The following is a 24,575-nucleotide window of genomic DNA, read 5'->3' on the forward strand; positions in this document are numbered from 1 at the left end:
TGTGTCATACCTCAAGCAGCAAAGGACTGCAAACTGTTCCCCCAACTGAAGTTAATTGCTCTCAACAGTCCTGTGTGGAACAGCCATGGATTTTAGTTACGGTTGCTAAAATCATTTTCCTCATACAAACAGAATTCTTCATCTCTTTTCTGTTTCTGAGTAAATAGTACGTACCAGCACTATTTGAAAATAACAAACTCTTGATTGAATAATGAAAAACTACAGTTAAACACTAAAAAACTCTAAGCCATCTCCGTGGAGATGTTGCCTGTACAACGGCAAAGAGAATGACTGGGGTAGGCGGAGCCTAGGAGGGATCATGTGACCAGCTTTGCTGGGCTCTTTGCCATTTCCTGTTGGGGAAGAGAATATCCCACAAGTAAGGATGACGCCGTGGACCGGACACACCTATGTTGGAGAAATGGAGTATGCTTATTGGTGTATGATGTTTTATTATATAATTAACAAGTAAATATTATAAGAAGATATTATGCATACTTTAATTCTATTATCAGATTTACCTTTTTCTTTTGGAATCCTTGGTTCCCTGAGGGCATACCGATATATGCTTAGGAATGGGAACATGTCTTGTGCATTATGTGCAAAGTGTGTAGTAATGTTATACACGCAACGTGTAGATGGAGATTTAGCTGCCGTGTTGAGTGACAGCTGAGGTCATCCACAGCTCTGCCTTTACTTACAACTACTGTACAAATTGTTTTGATGTATCCTATCTAAATATATGTATACACTAAGTTTGTGTTCAAACAGTCTTCTTTATTAAACAGTGATTCTAGCTATACAGCTTAGTTTACCATAGAGATTTACCATAGAGTAACTATAAAGCTACTGAACCCTTTTATAACAAATACAAACAGAAAGAGGAGCAATCTGACAGGAACAAACAACAGCTCAGTGGTTTGTTCCATGGCCTGGTTACCACCAGGGAGTAGCTTCTTTTAGCCCAACTGTGCTTTTCACTCTGATCCCGCCTAACAAGGTCAGTACAGCCCCGAAATACCAAGCAATTCTCCTCTAAACAAGGGAAATGTCAACCCTAGAGGATCACTTTGGCCTCCTTTGGGCCTCGTCAGTGAGGTGCAACCATATCCCTCTAAGCACATTGGGCAAGGAGTTCACTTCTGGTTTACCCCATCACCCTTATGCAGACTTTCCCCAGGGTCATAATACAAATACAAACAGAAAGAGAAGCAGTCTGCCAGTAATGAACAACAACTTGGTGACTTGTTATATGGACCAGTTATCACTTTGTATAACAAGCCTATACACACTGCTGCCAAATTTTGCTCAAGACATGCATGGTTCTGAGCCTACTTAAGTATGCCCTCATGGGAAAGGGCCCCATTTCAACCAAAAAGACCAAGAGAAAGAGGTACATTTTATAAAAAAATATTTTGATTTTTCCCAACTATAAACTCTGAATCATTGAAGCTTAATTTTGTCTTCCATGTCTCTTTAAGTGGTACATTTTCTACTTTTATTATTATCATCATTATTGTATTATCATCATCATGTATTTGTAAAGCTCCACCATATTCTTCTTCACACAAGTATTCAATAAATTACAATTAGACTTGACCATGCAAACTGATACAAGAGGAGAGGGCTCTTGCACCAAGGTGTACAGTCTGGAGAAGAGTTTACAATGTAGAGATTTAATATTAATGTCTTTAATGAGATATACCTATGCATGAATATTATATAATTGTTCTATTTAATGAACCATTCATCATTAGAGTTTAATTATGTGAAATAGCAGCAAGCTGTGAGCTCCCTGGATAAAGCATTTGTTTGTCTCCTATTCATGGTGCCATATCTGTGCACACTGATGTAGATCGTTTAATTTGTATGACGTTTGCCAAACTGAACATTGTACTGAAAATGGGGACATTGTTTTGAACAAAAACTGCAACTGCGCATACTAGATAGTGGAAATTAAACATAGGATTTGCATTAAAAAAATGGTTAAGTGACCACTTATTAGGCTATAATGGGCACAAAATGCATATTTGGGCAAACTGATACTGCTGTATTAATGTTCATTGGTTTATAAGTACAATCCCACAGTTCTACTAGTGGACAGGAAGACGCTTTCATAAGCCTGACAACAAAATCTAACACAGAATTATGTTTTTGAAAACTAAAAATATTGAGTACACTTAGCAGGAACAAAGAAACAATTTGAGTACAATATCCATAAAAAAAGGGAAACTTAGCGGTACCTTGAACATCTACACTGCAGATTTTCTTCTGAAGCTCTGGCAGCTGGTTGAACAGCTGCTGGGGGTTGGAATAGGTTATAATTTGTTGGGTGTTTCCCACTATCTCAGCTATTTCGTCCTGTGTAGATTCACCAGCTACTCCAATGAAGAAGACCTCATGATCCCTGGCATATTTTGCTGGTTCTATTACAGAATCTTGAGATGGAGAATCTGTGAGAATAACCACAACACGTGGAAGATCGTCACGTATATCCGCAAAGGCAGGGGTGTTTTTAAATCCATGTTGGGTGATGTACCGAATGGCTTTCCCAGTAAAGATACCCCCTCCCATAAAACGCATGCCGTCTATGAATTTCAGTAGCTCTGGAATATCCTGATATTCTCTTATTTTGACTACCATTTGTACTTCATTACTGTACTGTGCGACTCCAACATTGACTTGAGAGTCTTCAGAAAGTGCTGCTTGTATGAACCTTTTTAAGAAGGATTTGTGGCGCATGAAGCTTTCTAGGGAAGAGTCCGCTGAACTGTCCACCAAGAAGAGAAGGTCAACGCTGCATTCAAGACTTAACTTTGGAGCTGTAATAAATGAACAAAAAATGATGTGTGTACATGTATGTTTTATGCTTAGTAAGTTGTGATTAGTCAACAAAAAGTAGTAAGATAAATACTGATCCGAAAGTGGCACAACATGCCAGAACTACTACATAAGCCAAACCACTGACTAAACAATAATACACAGGTAGTTGTAACTCTGAGTTATTTTAGCCCATAGAATGGGAAATAACTATAAACTATTTACCAATAATAAAAGTAATTCTGTCATAGCCTATTTAACAAAATAGAAGTATATATCCCTGTGTCTCTAGCCATAGGAGAAGTAAAAATATAAGTAAAGTTAAAGGTGATGATTGTGTTTCTCCTCTGGCTGCTGCTGAGGTCACTTATTTATCAGGCGTTACCGAGAAACTAGTCAGTGGAGAATGATTGCACAGTATGCTTAAAATGGCTCATGTAATAAAGGGAAATAATGCACTAAATTTGTTTTTTACGTTTTCTACATCCTACTAAGGCTCATCACCTGACAGTCATTTCCTGCTAAATCTCATTGCCTGATAATCACTTCCTGCTAATGCTCATTACCCAATAGTTACTTCCTGCTAATTCGCATTACTTGATTGTCACTTCCTTTTAATGTGCATTACCTGATAGTCACTTCCTGACAATGCACATTACCTGATAGTCACTTCCTGACAATGCACATTACCTGATAGTCACTTCCTGACAATGCACATTACCTGATAGTCACTTCCTGACAATGCACATTACCTGATAGTCACTTCCTGACAATGCACATTACCTGATAGTCACTTCCTGACAATGCACATTACCTGATAGTCACTTCCTGACAATGCACATTACCTCATAGTCACTTCCTGACAATGCACATTACTTGATAGTCACTTCCTGACAATGCGCATTACCTGATAGTCACTTCCTGACAATGCGCATTACCTGATAGTCACTTCCTGACAATGCACATTACCTGATAGTAACTTCCTGACAATGCACATTACCTGATAGTCACTTCCTGACAATGCACATTACCTGATAGTCACTTCCTGACAATGCGCATTACCTGATAGTCACTTCCTGACAATGCGCATTACCTGATAGGTAAAATTAGCACAACTGAAATAGCTGCATTTGTTTCAATTTAAAAAGCTTTTTATTCTATTTTTACCTGTTTTCAACTTATTTATATTATTTTATTTCATATGTATCATAGACAATGTTTGAGCTCTATGTCTATTCAAATACTAACATTTATTTTGAAATGCCATTAATATGTTTTACCGATACTATAATAGGTGTATAAGGAGGTACTTACCACAACTACCATCCCCGCCAAATCCAACAGGGCAGATACAGTAATACTTGTCTACTCCCTCTGGGATACATGTGCCCCCATTCTTGCATGGCTGAGAGTCACAGGGATCTAGAGACAAACAGACACATTTAGTCACCAGATGCCGTCAAGTGCAGGCTCATTAAAGCCTATACTTAAAGTGATTGTCAATCCTACAGTAGTGTTTGTGAAACGCTAGGATTGACCATTGGAACAAATAAAGTGGACTTTCAGTCATGAAGTAAAACATTCTTCATGCAGAAAGCTTCTTTATTTGTTTCAAGCGTTTGCCGCACTGAGCTGCTTAAGCAACCCACGGCAGAACGCTGATTTGCTAAGAGGTGACGTTTCCACCTCTTAGCAAATAGCCGTGCGTTCCTGTATTTCTCACATAGCTATTGGCTAGGAGGTGAAAACGTCCCCTCTCAGCAAAACAGAGTACGCCATGAGCTCCCTGAGCAGCTCAGTGAGGCGAACGCTTTTAACAAATAAATGAGCTTTCAGCATAAAGTATTTTATACTTCATGACTGAAAGTCCCCTTTATTTGTTCCAAAAATCCTAGGGTTTCACAAACGCTAGGATTGACAATCACTTTAATATAAAGAAAAAACAATCAAATACAGCAGTTTATAAAAATTAATAGGAGATTTAATTGGGCTCAATTAATCAAGTCCTTTGCCCATCTTCGAATGCAGGTTCTCACAAGAAAACGTATTTATCAAGTCCGTATTTATCAAGCAACGATCATCAGACTGCTGCTTCCTACACTATTTTCTACCTCTTAGGTGGAGAATTTCAATCTCCCGTCTCATCCGACCAGGGAGATTGACAGCTCCTGCCCGCACGTAATTGGCTGTGCATTGGCAGGGGGCGGCAAAATAGCGCTCGCAAGCAATGTTAAGTTCCGCCATCGGAATTCTGTCCACTAGAGGCAAGCTGCGGTGGACAGGGGCCCATATGTATGCCCCTGTCCGCCATAGCTTGATAAATTGAGCCCTTAGTGAGACCTGGATCCTTGTCTCCTGCTTTATCAGACTAGAATCTGGCTCGGCGATGTTTAGAACTATTAGAACACACATTACCTGGGCAAACTGTTCTGTGGCAACGGCTCTGATGTTTGTTGAAGAAACGTTTCCAGCTTTTATAGAAGATAAACAAGAACATTTGGTAAGGAAACAAAGCCAAGACCATTAACCAACAGAGATGAGCCATCCTTTTTCTCTGCATGTAACTCACCTGTAGAATGGACAGTTCCCAGAAAACACACTACTCAGACCTGAGGAGCCTCTCCAACAAACATAATTCCCAGTCAGTTCTTTCACAGTTTCCAAGGTCTTTCGTTCACAAGGGTAAGACTGAATATGGCAGCCTGTAAATAAAGCATATGTTTTAATTTGTGTTCACTAACATACCTCTAGACACCTATTGTATTGTGCTGGCTGTCATACCCACAGATGATTATATTGTGCTGGCTGCCATACCTACAGACACCTATTATATTGTGATGGCTGTCATACCCACAGATGATTATATTGTGCTGGCTGCCATACCTACAGACACCTATTATATTGTGCTGGCTGCCATACCTACAGGCACCTATTATATTGTGCTGGCTGTCATACCCACAGATGATTATATTGTGCTGGCTGCCATACCTACAGACACCTATTATATTGTGATGGCTGTCATACCCACAGATGATTATATTGTGCTGGCTGCCATACCTACAGACACCTATTATATTGTGCTGGCTGCCATACCTACAGGCACCTATTATATTGTGCTGGCTGTCATACCCACAGATGATTATATTGTGCTGGCTGCCATACCTACAGACACCTATTATATTGTGCTGGCTGTCATACCCACAGATGATTATATTGTGCTGGCTGCCATACCTACAGACACCTATTATATTGTGCTGGCTGCCATACCTACAGACACCTATTATATTGTGCTGGCTGTCATACCCACAGATGATTATATTGTGCTGGCTGCCATACCTACAGACACCTATTATATTGTGCTGGCTGCCATACCTACAGACACCTATTATATTGTGCTGGCTGCCATACCTACAGACACCTATTAAATTATGCTGTCATACCCACAGATGATTATATTGTGCTGGCTGCCATACCTACAGACACCTATTATATTGTGCATTGCTGGCATACCTACAGACACCTTTTATATAAGCTAATATGAATTTGTTTTGAATACATTAACACATTGGCTGTTGAAATTGTTATTCAAAAGGAAACTCCACCCACCAATCACATTTTTAGGAGGCCACTGTCATTTTGTTAGCAATATGTACATTGTTTTGGAGATCCTTATCTTGTCATCTCTACTGAGACCAATTAGGAATGGATACATGGCAGGGCAAGGCTTGTGAAGTCTGCAGTCTACGCTTCCAATTCTCAAAACTGGAAAACCCAACATTTTTAGACAAATTATAGGGAAAGGAGGAAAATAAATAATGAAAGCATATTACAGAGTTTTCATTTTTTTATATGCTAAACTGAACATTTTTTACAACAATTTCAAAGTTTTTCAAGTGCCCTTAAAGGGATATGAAACCCACATTTTTTTCTTTTATGATTCAGATAGAGAAAACAATTTTAAAAAAGTTTCCAATTTGTTTTTTTTTATCAAATTTGCGCCATTGTCATGTCATTCTTTAGCACTTGCTAATGTGTAACGTTGCAAAACTGCTGGCATAACAAGAAAACAAAGAAAAATGTATAGTCGATTGTAAAGTTGTTTAAAATTGTCTGTTCTATCTGATGAGGTTCTATGTCCCTTTAACATATTCAGTAACATAAGTATGCACTCACTGTTGCTGATTGGATCAGCGTATTCACGATACTGGGTGCCTGGATACATATAAACTAAACTACAGGAATCGTAACCGGATATATTCAGAAAAAATAATTGTCAATCAATGTTTAAAAGGGACACAAAAAACAAAAATATTCTATCTCGATTTAGATGGAGCATACAATTTTAATCAACTTTGCAACTTATTTATTTTTATCAAATTTGCTTCAATCTCTTGGTATACTTTGATGGAAGAGCAGTATTGCACTACTGGGAGCTAGCGGAACACCATGGGTGAGCAAATGACAATGCCGCCACATATAAGTGCAGCCACCTATCAGCAGCTTGCTCCCAGTGGTGCACTGCTGCTCCTGAGCATAGCTAGGCATGCTTTTTAACAAAGGTTACCAAAAGAACAAGGCAAATTAGATAATGGAAGTACATTAAAATGTAATTTAATATTGCATGCCCAGTCTGAATCATGACAAAAACAATTTATGTCTCATGTCCCTTTAAGTGTGAAGTTCCCAGAAAAGAAGCAATGACCCAAAGCTACACTGCGACCAGTGTACCTGATGGTGCAGCATTGCAGAGAGACGAGTTAGTTAAAGAACTGGTCAGGCCATTCACTGCATCAGCCACGTGCTCTGCAAACAGGACGTGCTCTTCCAGCGGTGCACTAGCCAAAGCATGGAGTTCCTCCCATCTGTGCAAGAAACACAAATATGTACAATATGGTATGCAAAATATTCCTTTAACTTAGTCTTATACATGTATAGCCAATATCAGAAATTATCCACAGATCGGAAAACATTCATATCATTGTTTTAAGCATTTAAACCTGTCTATTTGAAGTTTAGGCACAACTCCTTGAAACACTTTTGAGTATATTTATCTTATCCCCTGTGGATATTGGGTAGGGTGACCATATTGCCGCTTTAAAAAGGGACACATATGAAAAATACATATGTTAGGGCTGTTTTCAGGGCTGGTTAAAGAAATGTTTTGTATAAGAACCCTGACATATATTTTTCATATTTGTCCCTTTTTAAAGCAGCAATATGGTCACCCTAATATTGGGGGACAACTATACATGATCCCCTCCTGCACGGATCAATAACTATGTAGCATGTTGCAGGGTTATGAATCCTGCAGGATGCACACCAGCATCTCTAGGGGTAATGAAAAAAAAACAACTTAATTTGCAGATATAAACTGCAGTTAAAGGGCCATAATGGTCAAAAAATGCTATAATCCGTTAGAGCTCGTCATTTTAATTACGACTATCGACACAGTAAAGCAGGGATAACAGAGCATGTCATTTTTTTTTACTATTATGGCCCTTTAAAGATGGTAAAATATTGAATAAACATATTTTGTATATTAGTTTAATATGCATATTTTTATGGGGAATGCATTTCTTTACTTTTTTTAAAAAAAGGCTAATGTGCACCAATGCTAGAGGAAAAATATGGTACTTAAAATAAAACAGACATATGTTTTAAAAATATGTTCCAATATTCAACATCCATATGGTCTTGTATATTTTACAAATGTGTGTGCATTATTTTTTGTCACCTCTTCTCCATAAATAGACAATTATTTAAATGGACAGTCTACACCAGAATTGTTTATTGTTTAAAAAGATAGATAATCCCTTTAATACCAATTCCCCTGCTTTGCATAACCAACACTGTTATATTAATACACTTTTTACCTATGTAATTACCTTGTAACTAAGCATCTTCTGACAGCCCCCTTATTTCAGTTCTTTTACCAGACTTTTTAGCCAATTATCATTGCCCTCTCATAAGTAATGTCACAGGCGTGAGCACAATGTTATCTATATGGAACACATGAACTAACACCCTCTAGCTGTGAAAAAATGTGAAATGCATTGAAATAAGATATGGCCTTCAAGGGCTTATAAAATTAGCATATGAGCCTACCTAGGTTTAGCTTTCAACTAAGAATACCAAGAGAACAAAGCAAGTTTGATGATAAATGTGAATTTGAATTTTGTTTAAAAGTACATGCCCTCTCTGAATCATGAAAGTTTAATTTTGAGTAGACTGTCCCTTTAAAGGAGTTTACATTCCATAATCTATCTTAGAATCAGTATACAAATTGCATATATTGGCAGAAGTAACAGAGGAAGAGAAGCAACTAGCTGGGAAGAAACATCATCTCTTTACCTGGGAAATCTCACTCCAACTACAAAGATCTCAATGGCTTTTTCCTTCAACTGAGTAGCTGGAACAAGAAGATTTCCTTGGGATTTTCCATCAGACAAAATGATAAGGATCTTTGGTACCTCAGAGTTCCTTCCCCCAGGGAATCCTTTGCGTAAAACATATTTCAGAGCCCGACCTGTTTCTGTGCTCCCTCCCCTGAGTAAAAAAAATAATAATGCAAATAATAATTGTTACTAGAAACTAAAATAATGTTTATTTAGACTGACACAAAACAAATTCTACCAAAGCCTTTTCACAATACAGAGAAAAAAGTAATACGCATTTAAAATAATTTAAGCATTAAAATCAGAATGATATTGATTAATTTATGTAGCTATAATAATGAGCCAATAACCTGATTTGTAACAGCACAGCTTCTGGTGCAACACTTTACACATTTCTACCTGGCTGTCAAACTGCTGCAGCCAGGCTCCTCCTGCAAAAGCCCAGTGCACAGTGGGATAGAACACACCACACACATGGAAAAGCCCAACAGTAGCCAAATGGCCAGGCAATATTAAGGTATGGGGATGACAGAGGGGGCACAGGGTCTGAGGTCTGATGTGGGTATATAACTGACAAGGGAGCTGAAGGTTCTAGGTCTGATATATGCATGTAGCTGAAAGAGGAGCTGTAGGATTAGGGGTCTCATTTTAGGTCTGACATAGGAATGTGGCTGTCAGAGGAGCTGCAAAATTAGGGGTCTGATCTGAGGACTGGTGTATGTATGTGACTAATAAAGGGGCTGTAGAATTAGGAGCCTAATCTGAGGACTGTTGTATATGTGGCTAATAGAGGGGCTGTAGGATTATGTGTCTGATCTGAGGACTGGTGTGTGTATGTGACTAATAGGGGCTGTAGGATTAGGGGGCTGATCTGAGGACTGGTGTGTGTATGTGACTAATAGGGGCTGTAGGATTAGGGGTCTGATCTGAGGACTGGTGTGTGTATGTGACTAATAAAGGCTGTAGGATTAGGGGTCTGATCTAAGGACTGGTGTGTGTATGTGACTAATAGAGGCTGTAGGATTAGGGGTCTGATCTGAGGACTGGTGTGTGTATGTGACTAATAGGGGCTGTAGGATTAGGGGCCTGATCTGAGGACTGGTGTGTGTATGTGACTAATAGGGGCTGTAGGATTAGGGACCTGATCTGAGGACTGGTGTGTGTTTGTGACTAATAGAGGGGCTGTAAAATTAGGGGTCTGATCTGAGGACTGGTGTGGGTATGTGGCTAATAGAGGGGCTGTAGGATTAGGGGTCTGACCTAAGGACTGGTGTGGGTATGTGACTAATAGAGGGGCTGTAGGATTAGGGGTCTGACCTGAGGACTGGTGTGGGTATGTGGCTAATAGAGGGGCTGTAGGATTAGGGGTCTGACCTGAGGACTGGTGTGGGTATGTGGCTAATAGAGGGGCTGTAGGATTAGGGGTCTGACCTGAGGACTGGTGTGGGTATGTGACTAATAGAGGGGCTGTAGGATTAAGGGTCTGATCTGAGGACTGGTGTGTGTATGTGACTAATAGAGGGGCTGTAGAATTAGGGGTCTGATCTGAGGACTGGAGTGAATATGTGGCTAATAGAGAGGCTGTAGGATTAGGGGTCTGATCTGAGGACTGGTGTGTGTATGTGACTAATAGGGGGGCTGTAGAATTAGGGGTCTGATCTGAGGACTGGTGTGGGTATGTGGCTAATAGAGGGGCTGTAGGATTAGGGGTCCAATCTGAGGACTGGTGTGGGTATGTGGCAAATAGAGAGGCTGTAGGATTAGGGGTCTGATCTGAGGACTGGTGTGGGTATGTGGCTAATAGAGGGGCTGTAGTATTAGGGGTCTGATCTGAGACTGGTGTGTGTATGTGACTAATAGGGGGGCTGTAGGATTAGGGGTCTGATCTGAGGACTGGTGTGTGTATGTGGCTAATAGGGGGGCTGTAGAATTAGGGGTCTGATCTGAGGACTGGTGTGGGTATGTGGCAAATAGATAGGCTGTAGGATTAGGGGTCTGATCTGAGGACTGGTGTGGGTATGTGGCTAATAGAGGGGCTGTAAGATTAGGGGTCTGATCTGAGACTGGTGTGTGTATTTGACTAATAGGGGGGCTGTAGGATTAGGGGTCTGATCTGAGGACTGGTGTGTGTATGTGGCTAATAGGTGGGCTGTAGAATTAGGGGTCTGATCTGAGGACTGGTGTGGGTATGTGGCAAATAGAGAGGCTGTAGGATTAGGGGTCTGATCTGAGGACTGGTGTGGGTATGTGGCTAATAGAGGGGCTGTAGGATTAGGGGTCTGATCTGAGACTGGTGTGTGTATGTGACTAATAGGGGGCTGTAGGATTAGGGGTCTGATCTGAGGACTGGTGTGTGTATGTGGCTAATAGGGGGGCTGTAGAATTAGGGGTCTGATCTGAGGACTGGTGTGGGTATGTGGCAAATAGAGGGGCTGTAGGATTAGGGGTCTTATCTGAGGACTGGTGTGTGTATGTGACTAATAGGGGGGCTGTAGAATTAGGGGTCTGATCTGAGGACTGGTGTGGGTATGTGGCTAATAGAGGGGCTGTAGGATTAGGGGTCTGGTCTGAGACTGGTGTGGGTATGTGACTAATAGGGGGGCTGTAGAATTAGGGGTCTGATCTGAGGACTGGTGTGGGTATGTGACTAATAGGGGGGCTGTAGAATTAGGGGTCTGATCTGAGGACTGGTGTGTGTATGTGACTAATAGAGGGGATGTAGGATTAGGGGTCTGATCTGAGGACTGGTGTGTGTATGTGACTAATAGAGGGGCTGTAGGATTAGGGGTCTGATCTGAGGACTGGTGTGTGCATGTGGGTGACAGAGGGGTGCAGGGTCAAAGTCTGGTCTCTGTATTCAGTATCTATTTAGCAAAAAATAATATATTCTTTGCTAATAATCAAATCAGATTAAAAAGATAAGGTTGGCACGTCTGGTCACTTTATAGTACTACTTTGGCACAGCAGGCCCCTGCCAGCATGTGTAATATATACTTTATTCACAAAATATTATATATTGTATCACCAAAATAATGACTTAATAATTCAGTTGAAAGCTGTCTGATTGTTATATGTTTATACATATTCTACACTAAACAACAGCAGAAACAAAAACATACCTAAAAGTAATTTCCTTGATCTTCCCTTTAACAGCCTCTTTATTAGCAGCTGAATCAAGACGGAATTCCAGCTGGGGGGTTGTGCTGTATTGTATGACGCCCACTTTTACCTGCGCAAGCACAAAACATTCATATAACATTCTGTCACTGTGTAATTATAGAGATGTCAAGGGATTGGGTGTTTTTACATGAAGGTATTGTGTGATATTGATACATTTAGTCTCAAATCCATGTTTAGAAAGAACTGTAGATATATGGTTTTCCAACAAACACCCCCAATTCCCATGCAAAGTGCATCACAACTTTTCACATTCAAATCCCCTCCAACCCATTTGAAAAAGCCACCATAACCCACTTATTACAAGGATTACAAATGCATTTGTAGAACAATAACACCCCTATGTCTTACACAAGAAAACTCTGACCATAGCATTCCAGTTTGTCAGAAAATAATTTTCCAGTTAGTTTTACTGGATTTTCAACTTCTACAGCCTTTATGGCAAATGTTTGCTGTTGACACATGCTCAGTTCACATATAAAGGGACAGTCTACACCAGAATTTGTATTATTTAAAAAGATAGATAATCCCTTTATTACCCATTCCCCAGTTTTGCATAACCAACACGGTTATATTAATATACTTTTTACTTCTGTGAGTACCTTGTATATAAGCATCTGCAGACTGCCCCCTTATCTCAGTTCTTTTGACAGACTTGCACTTTAGCCAAACAGTGCTGACTCCCAGGTAACTCAATGGCATGAGCACAATGTTATCTATTTGGCACACATGAACTAATGCCCTCTAGTTTTGAAAAAATATAAAATGCACTGAGATAAGAGGCAGCTTTTAAGGACTTAGAAATTATAATATGAGCTACCTAGGTTAAGCTTTCAATTAAGAATACAAAAAAAGAGAACAAAGCAAAATTGATGATAAAAGTAAATTGGAAAGTTGTTTAAAATTACAAGTCGTATCTGAAAGTTTATTTTGGACTTGACTGTCGCTTTAATAAACACTATTTATTTTCGTTGATTTATAAAGCAAATAAAAATATTACTCAGACCCCATTTTTACACTTGGACCCTAATCAGATTATATTAATGGAATGTTTATAAGTGCACTGAATTATTCAAATTTTTAAACGTGGCCATATTAAAATTACTGACAATGATATTATTAAGCACACGTGATAAACTGATATTAATGGGATATTATACACTAAATAAATGTTAGATATAATCATTTATTTAAATAATAGAGCAAGAATATGTAGATCTATTTTTTTTTAATATTAGTTGTTTAAATAATTAAGCTTTAGCTTCTATAAAGTAATGTGCGCAGCCATGTTGTAACCTAGGTTTCCCTTATTTAATCTTCTCTAAGGATGACTATTAGGGACAGTTATAAAAGATTGAAGGACAAAGATTGGCACTAGGAAAAGCTATGTTTATCACAACAGTCTATGCTGTAAAAGTATTTATCGTTACACACTGAGTTAACGGAACACAAAAGTCAAAATTAAACTTTCATGATTCAGATAGAGCATGCAGGTTTACAATACTTTCCCTTTTAGTTCCATTATAAAAACGTGCAGTCTTTTTATATGCACACTTTCTGAGGCATCAGCTCCTATTGAGCATGTGCAGTCTTTTTATATGCACACTTTCTGAGGCATCAGCTCCTATTGAGCATGTGCAAGAGTTTAAAGTGTATATGTATACTAGTCTGTGATTGGCTGATGGCTGTCACATGGTACAGGGGGCAACAAATTGAAGTAAAATTTAAAATTTGTCAGAAGAAAAAAAAAAATCTACTGCTCATTTAAAATTTAGATGATTTTATTATTCAGTTCTACTGTATTTAATGGTCCCTTAAATTCAAAACCATCTCAATAACTGTACCATAGATAAACTATATCACTTGCTGCTTTCTTTTGCAGTTTCACATCTGCATCTTTAGTGCTTGTTTAAGGGGCCGGTCAGGCTAACAGCTATTTTTTATTACAACTATGAAACACACTGGTTTATATCCCTTTAAGAACTATGGGCTAGATTACAAGTGGAGCACTAATTTATTGCAGGCACGCAAACGGGCTAATTTGCCCATTTGCGTGCATGCGATAAATAACCAGATCTCTGGTTAATTTTATAAAATGTGCCCCAAATGCCACTAAAATACAGTGGTGTGTATTTTATAAAAAAAAAAAAAAATATAGTATTTTAATTTTTCAATAAAATAACTGCACTAGGCTGTATTTTGGGGGTAAAGTTGTCAGGAGTGGGGTATTCACAAAAGCTATATTTAGCGCTCCACTTGTATACTAGCCCTATGTGTATAACACTATTTCACCATTGTTGCAATCACAGCTACCATATGATGCTCAAGACACGTGCACACTTATGGACCTACTACAGTATGCTCTCATGAAAAGGAGTTAAGGTTCAACAAGGATTACCAAAATAAATAGGTAAATTTGATAGCAGAGGTAAATTCTAACGTTTTCTAAAATTGTATTCTCTGTCATAATCATGCAAGTTTAATTTTGACGTCTGTCCCTTTAAATACAGTCAGTAATTAGCCATTTTAATAAAGGATTCCATAATGACTACCGTAGCGAGCTGTCTGGCTCTTTCTGCAACAAAACAACCTCTAGACGTCTAATCTCAAGAGTTTGTGCAGATTAAAGGAGGAATGTTAATACTTTACTGTACTTATGACACCATAAGGAATATTTTCACTTGTTAAATCGCTTACTGCTTAACAACCACCCTGCTGTAGATGATCATTTGGTTATGTAGCGGTATGATACTCCCCGCGCATTTTTTAGACATTGTAGCTATTTGCTAAGAAAGCATTTTTCAACCTGATTACACATGAGGAATGTTTTGTGAGTTTAGAAAGATGTCTGATTGTTATTATCACATTACTCTGAGTGTTGTTGTAACTCTATGAAGCCTTTAACAAAGGGGCGGAATTTGTATTGTTTAAATAGATAATCACTTTATTACCCATTCCCCAGTTTTGCACAACCAACACTGTTATATTAATATACTTGTTACCTCTGTGATTATCTTGTATCTAAGCCTCTGCAGACTGCCCCTTATTTCAGTTCTTTTGACAGACTTGCATTTTAGCCAGTGTTGACTCCTAGATAACTCCACGGGAGTGAGAACAATGTTATCTTTGTGGCACACATAAACTAACACCCTCTAGTTGTGAAAAAATGTAAAAATGCATTCAGATAAGAGACGGCCTTCAAGGGCTAAGGAATTAGCATATAAGCCTACTTAGGTTTAGCTTTCAACAAAGAAAACCAAGAGAACAAAACAAAGAGAACACACAGGTAGCACACAAAAATAAGGCAACAGCACCTTTATTGAGCAATATTTCGGGGCTCCTGCCCCTTTGTCAAGCCTTGACAAAGGGGCAGGAGCCCAGAAACGTTGCTCAATAAAGGTGCTTTTGTCTTATTTTTGTGTGCTACCTGTGTGTTCTGTTTGAGGTGTACATTAGGACCCTGGAAAGGGAGGTCTTCAGGTGTTGCACCAAGACTTACTCTTATACAATTTACATGGGACATTCTCAAAAGATGTGTGCTGGTCCTGTTGTCTTTTTACAAGAGAACAAAACAAATTTGATGATAAAAGTAAATTGGAAAGTTGTTTAAAATGATGTGTCCTATTTGAATCATGAAAGTTTATTTTTGACTAGACTGTCCCTTTAACGGGTCAGTAAAAGTCAGAATTAAACTTTCATGATTCAGATAGGGCACGTCATTTTAAACAACTTTCCAATTTAATTGTTTCCCAATTTACTTTGTTTTCTTGGTAACCTTTATTGAAAAGCATACCTAGGTAGGCTCAGCAGCAGTAGTGCAGTACTGGAAGCTAGCTGCTGATTAGTGGCGGCACATATATACCTCGTTATTTGTTCCTTGTAGTGGATTGTTTCTTCTTAAACAAAGGATAACAGGTGAATGAAGCAAACGTTATAAAAAAAAGTCAATTGGAAAGTTGTTTAAAATGATCTGCTCTGCCTGAATCATTTAAAAACAAATGGGGTTCATAGGACATTATATTTTTATTTCATTTTTTCCTTTGTTTCCTCTAATAGAGATGTATTAGTGTTGTGAAAATGTACTGAAACAAAATACTTTTCTTGTCAGGTTTTGTGCAACCGTAGCCAGGTCAGCCAGTCACTGACAGACTGTTTCACCTTTTGCTTTTGTGTAAACAATATGTGATTATCCAACGCTCCCTAGAGAGGCCAAAAAGAAAATTGTGCAACTTAGGTTTTCAAAATGCTGCAAATCAACAAATAGCTGGGCAGCATTTTGAAAACCTAAGTTACATAATTTGTTTTTCTTCCAATTAAATGATTGTATCATGCTTGATGCTTCTCTTATGTGTGTGATAAATGGGCTCTCAAAAGAAACTTTAAAAGTGAAGTTATTAATTCTATGTGATGTTACATGAGATCACACATTAGGTTCTACATTGGCTTTTTATACAGTGTGTAATGTTCAGACTTGTGTTGGGGGAAAAAACTTGAATTTGTGCGGTTTTCATGCACACTGTAAAGATTTCCCACTGCAGTTAACAATCTTATAACAATTGGGGGCAATGCACATAGGAATTAACCCTTTCACTGCTGAGCCTTTTTTACACCCCAGAGCTGAGCCAATTTTGAGCTTTTTTGGTATCTACATTTAAACCCTATTGTAAGTCAAATTTTAGTGAGTGACCCATACAAATTATATATATACATTTTCAGCAGACCCATCAGATTCACAATATACCATTATTATATTAATATTTCATGGCGTGTGTGATAGCTGCAGGTGGCAATAACCCCCCACTATTTTTGCTTAGATTTTAGTAAATAATATTTAAACTGTGACCGCTGCTGTTACTGTGATCACCTGACTAAATCAAGTGTAGCCACATGTGAAAAAGGGGCCCATGCAAGCTTTTGGGGGTACACATCATCTGTGTACTGCCATTCCAAGACCAACACCATTTGAAAGAGAAATTTTCTTTCAAATGAGGGGTCTTGGGGGTTTGTAGCTGCTAATGGAGCTGAGATCGAGGGGCTTGAAAAAACTTCCCCCATCCAGCTCCCTTGCAGCTATCTAAGCTTTCTCATTCTGCCCCCTTTGTGATGTCATCATGTGCATACGTGGTGATGTCACCGGCACTGCCATGAAGCCTGGGAGTGCTGCCCACTAGGCCACCAACGATGCTCAGCCTGTAGTGCGGGGATCTCCGAAAAAAGCATTTAACGTGCATTGCACCACAGGTCGCAATGCACGTGACAAACAAAGCACCTCATGCGCATTGAATCGGCTAAGGTTTTGTATTGGATAAAGGTCTCCAGAACAAAATGTTGTTAGGAATAGAACTAATTTACATAATAGAAATTAATTCATAATTCATACAGAGAATAACATTTTAAACAACTTTTCAATTTATCTCTATTATCAATTTTGCATCATTCTCTTGGTATTCTTTGTTGAAAGAGCAGCAATGCACTACTGGGAGCTAGCTGAACACATCCAATGAGCCATTGACAAGGGGCATATATGTGCAGCCACCAATCAGCAACTAGCTCTCAATGTATTGCTTCTGAGGCTACCTAGGTATGCTTTCCGACAAAGGCTTTCGAGAGAACAAAGGAAACTTAGATTATAGAATTACATTGGAAATCTTATTCATGAAAGTTTCATTTTGACTTTTCTGTCCCTTTAAAAAAACTATAAACTTCCCTACCTAGAGATCAAGTACTTTCCCATATGGGGCAAATATCAGTTATGGCAAGGAGTGTGCAGGAAGCTGGTCACTGTGATCCTTTCCTGGTCTTCAGATAGGTAACTAGTCTACTTACCCTGTCGGCACCAATATCCAGAGCATCGCACAGCTTCATTGCAAAATGTTTGGCCCTTTCAAAGCTTCCTTTTCCAATACTATTGGAGCCATCAAGTAGGAAAAGCACATCCACCAATGCTGAGCACTGCATTCCTGCAGGAGAGAGATACGGGAGACTGAAAACTTCACATAAGATGGAAAGTAAAATACTAAAACTCAAAGTGACAGCAGAAGAGATTGTTCAACCCCAAGGGGACGGCACCAAACATTAAAAAACTCTGTGTTTAATTTGCTCAAAATGATTCAAGGAGGAATATCCATAAATAGATAAATACGCTTTATTAAACATACTTTAATCTATTTAATTACAGTATTTAATTAGTAAACAAATCAATTTTACTGTGTTTAACCTCTGCAAAGCTGTGCTCCTCTGCCACTCAATATGATAATATCGCTGGTGAGCCAATGAGAACATGCATACACGCATATGCTCCTATCACTGGCTGTAGAAACACAGGAGTGCACATATAGCTGTGTTTAACCCTCCAGGAATTTGTTGTAAAATATGGTGCTCTAACTAAATACATGAATTCGTAAATTCGGAAGTTCGGTATGTGTTATGTTGATTCAGATGGTTCCAAGTTACACAAACGGAATTATTTCACTTTTCTATTTCACTAAATTTATTTTTTATACTAAATTGTGATTAGTCCATGGCCATTCGAATGTAAAGAATAAATCAGAACTAATTTGGATTTATTTGTTACAAATGCATTCAGATTAGTTTAGTTTTGATGCCAGGGTAATTCAGAAATTTGAATCAAATCGAATCTCTGAATTTGGGGCATTCGTCCGAATTTCGATTCGGAATAAACCGTAATGCACATGTCTAGTATCACTTGAGAGGGTAAGATTAAAATCACACTGTAACAGAATTAGCCTGTATAGATCAGGAGTTGTTATACCTTGAAATGTAAATATTTTATTTGATTTTAAATGTTTGTTTATTGTTCTTTTTTGTCAGATTAGATTAGATTTTATTATTTATTTAGTAAACTACACCAAACTGGTACATAAGGTTACATTCACAAAATTTGTGTACTCACTTAGGATAGCAATATGCATTTTGCAGACTTGGCTTATTTATCTTACTTCATTTGAAGGGGCAAATTAGGAACAGATATAAATGCACTCTTGCATATATCAACCAATCACTGTGCAGCATGTAGGACTGTCAGGTTCTGCATTTCACATAAAGTCACTCTCTAGTAGGGAGTGGAAACATTTTATGTGACATTTTGAATGTAATGTCCATTTGAATTAAATAATGGGGCATATATAATAGCAACCACTTTCTTTAAGATTCTAGACAGCAAGTGATGCATTAATATAGGGGTCCTTAATCTGGGATCCAAAACAGATTTCAGGGGATGGAAAGTACCTTTGACTTTGTCATCAGTATAAATCCCAGATATGTTTATATTGAATTACAGTTGCAGCAGATCTTTCTAAATATTGTTTGTTCATTGCTAGTACAACGTTAGAGTAATTGTGAGACCTGCTACTAAACCGCACGTGGTTGCAATATTCCCATCTACAGACACTTGGGAGATTTAGCTGTTCAGCTAGTGAGGAACACTGCGCCCAGCAGTCGTGCAGCCAGCAAATGGGGAAGTGAGTGACATGTTCACAAACTGGTAACCCAGACTTACCAGTATTACCATCTACAATGTGTGTTCATGATCAATACCTGGAAGGAGGAGATACATATTTACAGTATGTTAACGTTCTGCCCTACTGGAGTTAAAGAGATACTAAACCCAAACTTTTTCTTTTAAGCAACTTTCTAATTTACTCCTATTATCAATTTTTCTTGGTTCTTTTGGTATCTTTATTTGAAAAAGCAGGAATGAAAGCTTTGGAGTCACTCCATTTTTGGTTCAGCACCCTGGATAGCGCTTGCTAATTGATGTCTACATTTAGCTATCCTAAAATGGGCGGCTCCAAAGCTTACATTTCTGCTTTTTCAAATAAATATACCAAGAGAACGAAGAAAAATTGAAAATAGGAGTAAATTTGAAAATTGCTTAAAATCGCCTACTCTATCCGAATCATGAATGAAATAAAATTGGGTTTAGTGTCCCTTTAATTGTCAATAAGGCAGAGTGTCCCTTCGTAACACTGATATGCTGAGAAGCTTTCCCTTCACTAGACAAAAGGGTCCATGGCATAAAACAGGTTAAAGGGATTGAAACCCAACATTTTTAATGTTATGATTTGGATAGAACTTGTAATTTTAAACAATGTTCCTTTTTACTTCTAATATCTAATTTGCTTAATTCTCTTGCTATCATTTATTGAAAATAATACCTAGGTAGGCTCAGAAGCAACAAAGCACTACAGGGAGCTTGTTGCTGATTGGGGACTGCACATATATGCTCTTTGTCATTGGGTTTCCTGATGTGATCAGCTAGCTCCCAGCAGTGCTTTGCTGCTCCTTCAACAAAAGATAGCAAAAGAATTAAGCAAATTTAATAATAGAAGTAAATTGGAAAGTTGCTTAAAATCGTATGATTTATCTGAGTCATGAAATCAGTCTTTGGGGTTTAATGTCCCGTTAAGAGCCCCATTATATCTTGTTTAAATACAGTCATTTTCATGTGATATTACTTAAAGGGACACGTTAGTCAAAATGAAATATTCATGATTCAGATAGCGCTTGCAGTTTAAAGAGACTTTGCAATTTCTTCTGTTATCACAATGTGCACACTTTCTGAGGTACCAAATCACAGTGTCTATGTATATTAGTCTGTATTATACTAACAAAAAGAGGGTGAAAGAATACACTGAATAGCACTCAAGAGTCAGTTGACTATAATTAGAATAAAGTTATTACATCAACTCAATATGTAGGGGAATGCTGTGGCATACGTATATAAAACAACTTTTATTTAGAAAGCCATTATAAAATCAACATGGAAAAAACATTAAAAACACTCGTGGGAGAGACTACTTGCATATCATTGCTTGCTGAGTATAACTAAATATAATTTATATGAAGATATATTTAATAAAAAGTAATGGTATTGCATGTCTAGCCAGCTGCTTATAAGCTGACAAATAAAAGTCACAATATTATGTTTGTGTTTTACTAGACATTGGGTCGCAAGCTTGCAAAGGGTTACAGAAATGTTGGTGTTCCCTTTTGTGTAAATACCCTGTGATTACAAGGTTACAAGCATTCACTGCTCTGATTCTGGTACTGTACTTCTGTTTGTTGAAAAAATACCAGCCTATTAGTATGAGCGGCAATATTATTTCAGAATATAGACATCACAATTAAATTCCCTAAAAACACAAGTTGCTTAATCTTATTGCAGCAAAATAAACAGCTAAATAGGATATTGCAGCATTGGTAACAATAAACTATATGTTATATATTAGCTTATACCTATTGCTACATATGTATCCCAACTCAATATGTTACTTAGCCTGTTCAGCTTTGTATCTGTTAGCAACTGCTTATATTTACATTCCAGCAGGTACGGTTATATTTGCACGATAAATTGTCCGTGGGATGTTGGCAATGAAAGGGCTTTGAAGTTAGTGATAACTGATAACCGATCACTTAACAAAGATATGCCACTTGTAAGCTGATCAGTATAAAATAATGCCCAGATAACTACTAAGTCCAAAATAGCTCAACCCCTCTGTGCTTGTTGCGCCATAAATCGCCAACAGCTATTGGACTTACCATGAAAGTTAAAGCAAATATTTAGTCCTCATCCGACGGCTAATTTAAAACACAGGAGTTCCTATGACTCCTCACCAGGTTTCTATCGATTCACTAACATGTTTCGCTGTTTCCGGCTTTGTCAAAGGGTATTTTTTTCAACAAACAGAAGTACAGTACCAGAATCAGAGCAGTGAATGCTTGTAACCTTGTAATCACAGGGTATTTACCCAAAAAGTGAACAACCTTTGCAAGCTTGCCACCCAAAAAAAACACGAACATAATATTGTGCCTTTTATTTGTCAGCTTATAAGCAGCTGGCTAGATGTACAATACCATTACTTTTTATTAAATATATCTTCATATAAATTACAATGATATGCAAGTAGTCTCTCCCACAAGTGTTTTTAATGTTTATTCCAGGTTGATTTTATAATGGCTTTCTAAATAAAGGTCAAGCTGCATATACGTATGCCACAGCATTCCCCTACATCAGTGTTTTTCAACCAGTGTGCCGTGAGAGATCCTCAGGTGTGCCTAGGCAGACTGACAAAGTGTTAAATTTTTAAAATTTTGCAAGTTTTTTATTCTGGGCCGTTTTTTTTATTTTGGGTGAGATGATGACTGAGGGTAACTGCACAGTGGCAGCTTGCCTCCCCAACTCGTGTTCACACATGGAAGGAACCCCCACCCACCACAACACGTGCCTAGTGCTGGCTCTACACGCAGCACCATGCAACACTTAGTTTGTAAGAGGCATGGCTTGGCAGCACAGTGTGTGTGTATATATATATATATATATATATATATATATATATATATATATATATATAATATAAATATATATATATATACATACACACATACACACATGCGCTGTATTAGGCTACAATGTATGATTTTGTAAAATTTTGGGATGGTGGTTTGCTGCAGGATTTTTTTTAATGTAAAAAAGTGTGCCACAGCAAAAAAAAGGTTGAAAATCACTTCCCTACATATTGAGTTGATGTAATAACTTTATTCTAATTATAGTCAACTGACTCTTGAGTGCTATTAAGTGTATTCTTTCTCTGGGGGGTCTTTAACCCTCTTGTTAGTATAATACAATTTCAATACACAGCAACACTACCCATTTAATGTTACCTCTAAGCATTGAGGAAAACACATGGGGCGCGATCCGATATAGATCGCAGTTTGCGGCGCAAGCGAGGGAACCGGCGTCGCCCGCAGTTTCAGCTCGCAACTCGAGCTATCCCATATAAGTCGCCGTTAGATGCTAACGTGCCGTAAGTCTCACAAACCAGCGATGTCCAGAAATCTACGCAAGTACAAATTTCTGGCGTCGCCAGTGACTTGCGGCACGTTAGAAACTGCCGTCGCCTATAAAACCTGACTAAAGTCTAAAACACCCGCACTGTCTAACACGCCTCCTAAACATAGCCCGACAAGTCTAACACGCCTCCCTAACATAGCCCGCACTGTCTAACCCTCTATCCGCTATCCCCCCTCACTATCCTAACAATAAAAAAGCTATTAACCCCTAAACCGCCGCAACCCAATAAAGTTATTAACCCCTAAACCGCCGCTCCCGTACCCCGCCGCCAGCTATATTATATCTATAACCCCCTAAAGTGAGCCCCTAACACCGCCGCCATCTATATTACAATTATTAACCCCCAATGTAAGCCCCTTACACCGCCGCCATCTCTATTAAAATGATTAACCCCTAATTTAATCTACCTACCCCGCCGCCAGCTATATTATCTATATTAACCCTAAGTATATTATAGTTAATATAGGTATTACATTATATATATTAACTATATTAACCCTAATTATATTAGGGTTAATATAGTTAATATAGTTACTATAGTATTTATATTAACTATATTAACTCTATCTAACCCTAACACCCCTAACTAAATTTATATTAAATTAATCTAATTCATTTATAAACTAAAATATTCCTATTTAAATCTAAATACTTACCTATAAAATAAACCCTAAGATAGCTACAATATAATTAATAATTACATTGTAGCTATGTTAGGGTTAATATTTATTTTACAGGTAAATTGTTAATTATTTTAACTAGGTATAATAGATATTAAATAGTTATTAACTATTTAATATCTACCTAGTTAAAATAATTACCCAATTACCTGTAAAATAAATCCTAACCTAAGTTACAAATACACCTACACTATCAATAAATTAAATAAACTACAAACATCTATCTAAAAATATAATTAAATTAACTAAACTAAATTACAAAAAAAAACAAACACTAAATTACAAAAAATAAAAAAAGATTACAAGATTTTTAAGCTAATTACACCTATTCTAAGCCCCCTAATAAATTAATAAACCCCCAAAATAAAAAAAATGCCCTGCCCTATTCTAAATTAAACAAATTTCAAAGCTCTTTACCTTACCAGCCCTTAAAAGGGCCTTTTGTGGGGCATGCCCCAAAGAATTCAGCTCTTTTGCATACAAATACAATACCCCCCCCCCATTACAACCCACCACCCACATACCCCTATTCTAAAACCACCCAAACCCCCCTTAAAAAAGCCTAACACTACCCCCCTGAAGATCTCCCTACCTTGTCTTCACCACACCGGGCCGAACTCCTGATCCGAT

The 24,575-nt window shown here is 38.0% G+C and overlaps 1 protein-coding gene across 1 annotated transcript in view; it reads right to left on the bottom strand.

Moving 5' to 3' along the window:
* Positions 1 to 24,575, bottom strand: part of VWA2 (von Willebrand factor A domain containing 2) — a 113,608-nt gene that overhangs the window by 19,297 nt on the left and 69,736 nt on the right. The window contains exons 4-11 of the mRNA XM_053692694.1: positions 18,219 to 18,352; positions 12,335 to 12,444; positions 9,172 to 9,366; positions 7,549 to 7,682; positions 5,390 to 5,522; positions 5,236 to 5,291; positions 4,135 to 4,242; positions 2,244 to 2,822 (exon numbers count right to left, since the gene is read on the bottom strand). Of these exons, the coding sequence (XP_053548669.1) occupies positions 2,244 to 2,822; positions 4,135 to 4,242; positions 5,236 to 5,291; positions 5,390 to 5,522; positions 7,549 to 7,682; positions 9,172 to 9,366; positions 12,335 to 12,444; positions 18,219 to 18,352 (1,449 nt within the window). The remainder of the gene's footprint in view (positions 1 to 2,243; positions 2,823 to 4,134; positions 4,243 to 5,235; positions 5,292 to 5,389; positions 5,523 to 7,548; positions 7,683 to 9,171; positions 9,367 to 12,334; positions 12,445 to 18,218; positions 18,353 to 24,575) is intronic.

The sequence above is a fragment of the Bombina bombina genome, chromosome 9 (genome assembly GCF_027579735.1).
Source record: "Bombina bombina isolate aBomBom1 chromosome 9, aBomBom1.pri, whole genome shotgun sequence".
NCBI classification, from domain to species: Eukaryota; Metazoa; Chordata; class Amphibia; order Anura; family Bombinatoridae; genus Bombina; species Bombina bombina.